Source organism: Miniopterus natalensis, chromosome 2, assembly GCF_054644295.1.
Source record: "Miniopterus natalensis isolate mMinNat1 chromosome 2, mMinNat1.hap1, whole genome shotgun sequence".
Taxonomy (NCBI): domain Eukaryota; kingdom Metazoa; phylum Chordata; class Mammalia; order Chiroptera; family Miniopteridae; genus Miniopterus; species Miniopterus natalensis.
In genome coordinates, this window is record NC_142082.1 from 138452289 (window position 1) to 138458085 (window position 5797).

General features: G+C 32.2%; 1 protein-coding gene across 2 annotated transcripts; it reads right to left on the reverse strand.

The window, feature by feature from the left end:
- Positions 1-2501: 2501 nt before the first annotated feature.
- Positions 2502-5395, reverse strand: LOC107538200 (olfactory receptor 6C74-like). 2 transcript variants are annotated; one of them, XM_087813892.1, is made up of 2 exons: positions 5382-5395; positions 2502-3423 (listed from the first exon to the last, which is right to left on the reverse strand). In XM_087813892.1, the coding sequence occupies exons 1-2, from the start codon at positions 5393-5395 to the stop codon at positions 2502-2504; spliced, it is 936 nt and encodes a 311-aa protein (XP_087670018.1). The 2 variants fall into 2 exon arrangements, with proteins under 2 accessions (XP_087670018.1, XP_016069848.2); XM_016214362.2 differs by lacking the exon at positions 5382-5395 and having other exon boundaries at positions 2502-3440.
- Positions 5396-5797: the final 402 nt, after the last annotated feature.

A 5797-nucleotide genomic window follows, 5' to 3' on the forward strand; every position in this document is an offset into this window, starting at 1 on the left:
TGATACATTATTACTATCATTGCCTCAGTCACTTTTATTTGAGAGAAGTTAAAATGAGAAAAGAGATATTTTACTTCCCATTATTCCATTTTTGAAGCTCTACATTTCATTGTGAAAAATTTTTTTATTTATTTATACTATCTTGTTTCTGTCTATAGGAAATCTTTTAACATTTATTGTAAGGTAGGTTTGTCAACAGTGCATTCCTTCGGTTTTCGTCTGAGAAAGTTTTTATTTCTCTTTCATTTTTGTATGTAGAATCCTAGGTTGTGATTACATAGCTTTTTTGCTCGTGATGAGAAGTCAGGACTAACTGTTATTCATGTTTATATGTAGGAAATAATTTTTTCCCCTTGAATGCCTTCAAGATTTTATTTTTGCCTTGCTATTTTATCAGTTTTAAATTGATGAGCCTAGTTGTTTTCCCCCTTCTTGTGTTCTCTGAGCTTCTTCAATCTATGTTTTGGCATTTGCAATACTTTTGGAAGATTTTCAGCCATTTTACACACACACACACACACACACACACACACACACACAATTGGAATTAGATGTGATCCATCATTAGGGAAAGTGAGTGGAGTGCAAAGATAATAAAGGGAAGAGCCTTAGAGCACTGGGGATTCTAATATTTAGGAATCAGTCACAGAAGGAACTAGTAAAAAAAATGAGAAAAAAACCTTCCATATAGTTACAGAAAACCACACAATAAATATCTCCTTTAACCCAAACAAATAAACTGTATTAACTATAAGGCAGTGATCATTGCTCTAAATACTGCTGGTATTCAGCACTGTGACATTAGTGTGAAAGACGAGTAAAGAGAAGGTTACTGAATTGGTAGCTTATAAACCAGTAAAAGAGGGTTGAGAAGAGAATGTGACGTAAAAGGTGGCAATGGCCGTAATAGCTAAACATAGGCAAGGCTGACACTGTTCAAGTGCAGATTCCAAAACAAGAAAGAAAATGTACTTATTAGGAATAGACTATTTAAAGTATTTTAATCATAGTGGAAAACCAAATTCAATGCTTAGTAAATAACGTCATGAATAATAAAAATTCTAGTAAATTAAATAAGAAAAAAGGACATGTGTAACTAAAAATTTCAAGTTATGAGCAACTAATTAAAAAGTAGAGATTTTTTAGACGATTTGATTATAGTAATTATACCACATGGGGAAAAAGAGCACTAAAGACAAGAAACATGTTCTAAACTTTAGGAACTTCCACTTGAGACACTCAGGAATGAACCCCTTTTCTGCCTAGAGCTCACACTTACAGGAGAATTGTCTGTATGTATTAGAGACTCTAATCACAGGTTAATGACAGTGATTTCACCTTAAGTAATTTTCCTACTTAATAAAATATTGTCGATCCTTATTAAAAGTCATGAAATATCCTCTAAGGTAAATAACTAGTAGGTGACAGACCTTTAAATATATATAAGTGAAGCATTTCCGAATAGCTCAATGACAAATTAGTGGTTCAACTTAGACAAATATTTTAAGCAAACTCATCCTGATTGGCATATAACAGAATCAAAATTAATCAGAATATTAAGAGAACATTAGGTTTTATTTTTATTAGATTGCCTAATATATGTAAATATTTGTAAATTATACATACATACATTTTTCCTCATTTCCTTGCCCTTAAAATTTCTGAAAGTTAGATAATGTTTTAGAATTATTAAATCTACTTTCTCAAAATGGATAAAAAAAATTATACCAAAATTATCAAGAAAAAAATACAATGACTTGTTTAAATAACCATTCTTCCTGAAATCATATTCATGCCCAAATATATTTTAAGGTCCTGTTCATTTGACAAATGCTACATAAATCTACATAACTGTCTAGTCAATTGCATACTGTATGTAGTTTTCTTCCTGCCTATCTTTTAATTTTACTTCTTTATTATTTCAAATATAATTTCTTATAAATAACTAGTTTTTATAAAATGTACTTTAAAAGACCAATCATATTTTTAATAAACATGAGCATCAACACTATTGCAACACTATTACAATTTCCTTTTAATTATTTTAAATAGAATGTGCACCAATAAATCGGTATTACAAAAAATATAAACGAATATTAGTTTTAAGTAGGTTATAAATAATCACAGATAAAGTATAGTAATAAACTTTGCATTGTATGCTGCATTAAATATAATTCAAATTAAATAATATTTTATAGTCTTGACTAACTAGAATTGAAAAACAAAAGAAACAGATTAAAAATTTAGCTCAATTTCTTTCACATATCCAGAGGAAAAGAAAATGAGATCAGAAAAAAGTCTCTATTGAAGAAAATAAAGAAAATTAATGTCTGTAGAACAATGATTTCTGTGAAAATAAAGCTCGAAAGAAATAAAGGTAAATATCATAGAAATGAAAGGGGGAAGGGAGAAACTATGTACTGAAAGATACTATTGGATACACTGTTATTATTAGGGACTCCTTTGTTCATTTCCTTTATGTAGATAGTGCAGTAGGATATTCATTTCTTTGAGAAAAAAATAACCCTATGGATCATAATGATGAAGGCTTTTTTCACTTGTTGGTTCCGTAAAGTGTAGATGAAAGGATTCAAAAGTGGTGCAACCGAGGTGTTGAGCACAGCAATTCCCTTGGAGAAAGATAACCTTTGTTTGATTGATGGATTAACATACATGCAAATGCAGCTGCCATAAGAAAGGGATATCACAATCATGTGAGAAGAACATGTCGAAAAAGCTTTCTTCCTCTCACTGGTTGAAGGGATTTTTAAAATGGTCAAGGCAATATAGGTATATGATACTATCACCATTATCAATGTGACCACAAGGGTCACCAAAGCTGAGATGAATCCCATCATCTCAAGAATCCAAGTGTCTGTGCAAGAGATCTGCATAAGAGGATGAGTGTCACAGTAGAAATGCTCAACAATATTGGAGGCACAGAAGTCAAGGTCCAGGCCTAAGATCAGTGGTGGAAAGATGACAAAAAATCCAGCAAGCCAACAACTAAGGACAAGCTGTGTGCAGATTTTATTGTTCATGATGACCGTGTAATGCAGGGGCTTACAGATGGCAACATAGCGGTCATAGGACATAGCTGCCAGCAAGTAAAATTCAGATGCTCCAAAAAGGAAGGCAAAAAACACTTGAGTGACACAACAATTATAGGAAATGGTTTTGTCCCCTGTTGCCATAGTGACCAACAATTTAGGAATGCATGTAGTAGTATAGGAAATTTCTAAAAAGGAAAAATTCCGAAGAAAAAAATACATGGGGGTCTTGAGGTGAATATCCACCAGGGTGAGTGTGATGACGGTCAGATTGCCGGTGATGCTTAGCAAGTAAATGAGAAGGAGGAAAATAAATAGCACAACTTTCAACTGCGGGTCATCAGTCAAACCTGCCAGGATAAACACTGTCACTCTTGTGTGATTTCCCATCACTGTTCTCTGACATTTGTTATGTCTGAATAGGAAAAAAGAAAGAAAACAATGATCCCAATGGAAAAATAACCATGATAACTAGTGTTGAAAGTAAAGTTAGCAAAACAATGATTCAGATAGAATAATACATTGCTCTTTTATGTTTTAAAAATGGCTTTGTTTGGCAGGAAAGTAATAGTTGAAACATTAGTTGGCAATTTTACTGGAGAATACCTATATAGTAATAGCAATTGTTAAATGTTTTTATGTGGGTAAATTAGAGGGATTAGAGAGACTTTCAAAGCATAGAATAATGCTTTTTCTCTCTTGTTAATATGCAAGATTTGGGGCGGCATGCCATTTCCTGTCCAAATAAAGTTTTCATGCTAGAACCAAAGTGATGTCATTACAAGCTCATGTTTTGCCCTACATACACACCACAAACCTAGCCATTAGCAATAAACAGGGCTAGTAGGTTTTACTATTTTATTCAACTAAGCAAATTCAAATGCCTGCTTCTTGTCTTGTTTACTTTCATGGTTAACGTGATCCAATTTCAGGTAAGTGATCAGGAGGCACTGGGGAAATTTTACTTCCTGTTCTCAATAGTATTTCCATCTCCTCAATCTCTGTTGCAACCCAGCACTTACCACTTTGTACCCCAAAACAAAATCAGCAAGAATAGTCTGGTAATGTTGATCCCTGTAACAAGAAACTGCAGTTTTGTTTTCTGTAGGTTATGATTCTGAGAATGGACCAGGTAGAATAAAGTGAAAAGTGAGAGTAAAGAATATAAAGGTAGAGGAAAAATCGCCCTGGCTGGGTAGGTCAGTTGGTTAGAGTGTCGTCCCAATATGCCAAGGTTGTGGGATTGATCCCCAGTCAGGTCACACACAAAAGGCAACCAATGAATGCATAGGTAAGTGGAACAATAAACCTATATTTCTCTCTCTCCCTTCCTGTGTCTCTCTCTAAAATCAATTTTTAAAAATTTCTTTTAAAAAAGTAGAGAGAAATATATAAATATGGATTCATGAAATTGCATGAGATGAAAGAAGTAAAGAGAAAGTAAAGACAAAGGTAAAGCTTTCTGGAAGCCTAGAGAGGTAAGAGGGGTTTTTGAGAGCTAGGATAGTGAGTTTAAGGGAAAGAGTAAAAAGAAGATTAAAAATATGTAAATTAATAAGTAAGAATTATAAAGAGGAAATATTTACCAACAAAACTTCTCTCCATCTGTTGCATTTCTTATATTTACCTTTTTGTTCTTTGTCTAAAATACAGACTGAAAACATAAACAATTTTGAGATCAGCAGTCTAAAAGAGAAGAGAATTATTTGGTAAATTTCAAACACATAATAAATCACAGAATAATGTGACACAAATTTTAAGAGGTATATATTTTTTATCATAAAAATATTCAAATGTCTGGCTAACAGGCAATTAAAGAAATATCTATAGATAACTATTCTCAACATGAGGCATATATTGAGACAGATTGTTTGGATTTGCACAGCTAGTAAGGTGGACAGAGTGTATTTTCCAAAATTATCTTCTTAAAAGTACAACATTTTGTACAAAATATTATGGACCAGATTATAGTTTATTTCTCTTTAAAATAAAAATGTTTAACAATATCTCTAAGAAAAAAATCTTTCCTCAGTATCTTCATCATCAAACACATAAAATGATTAAGGTCTTGCCAGGTACTACATAAAACCATGTTTTCTGGCTTGAGGATAGCAAAATAATTATTTCTAACCTCTAAAATGTACGTTACCATTAAAAATGCATATCTAGAAATAAAAATAAACTTATAAGGACAAACAAAAGTTGGTTCCAGTAATATCTAGAGTTTACAGGAGGACAGTTGGATTCAAAGATAGGTCTTAGAATATAAAAAATGAGAGAAAGTAGTCCTTAGAGAGGAAAGAGCCTGAATACAGATAAAGTGAAGAGTACATGCATGATTTCATTAATGCTAATGATCAGAGTTTTAGTGTCAAAATCATGTATATTTAATATATAGACATTTATAAGTGAAAACAAAAAGGGAAGTGTTTCTACCCACTTCCCCTGACATTCCTTTCACATTCAGGTAATAGTGAAGCAACCTATTATAAAAGTTTCCTCATTTACACAACTTACCATAATGACATGTAGGAAAGCATATATTTAAACCACCCAAATAAAAATTTTATTATATCAAATTATTTCTTTGTCCAACTTCAACAACTGTACACACCGACCACCCCCCAACACACACTGTAAAATAAACAACAAAATTTGCAAAATGAAACCATTAGAAGTGAGGCCTATGAATGCAATTATGTTTAGTTGTATTAGATACTGTCAATACTAGAGAGATTTTTAAAAAG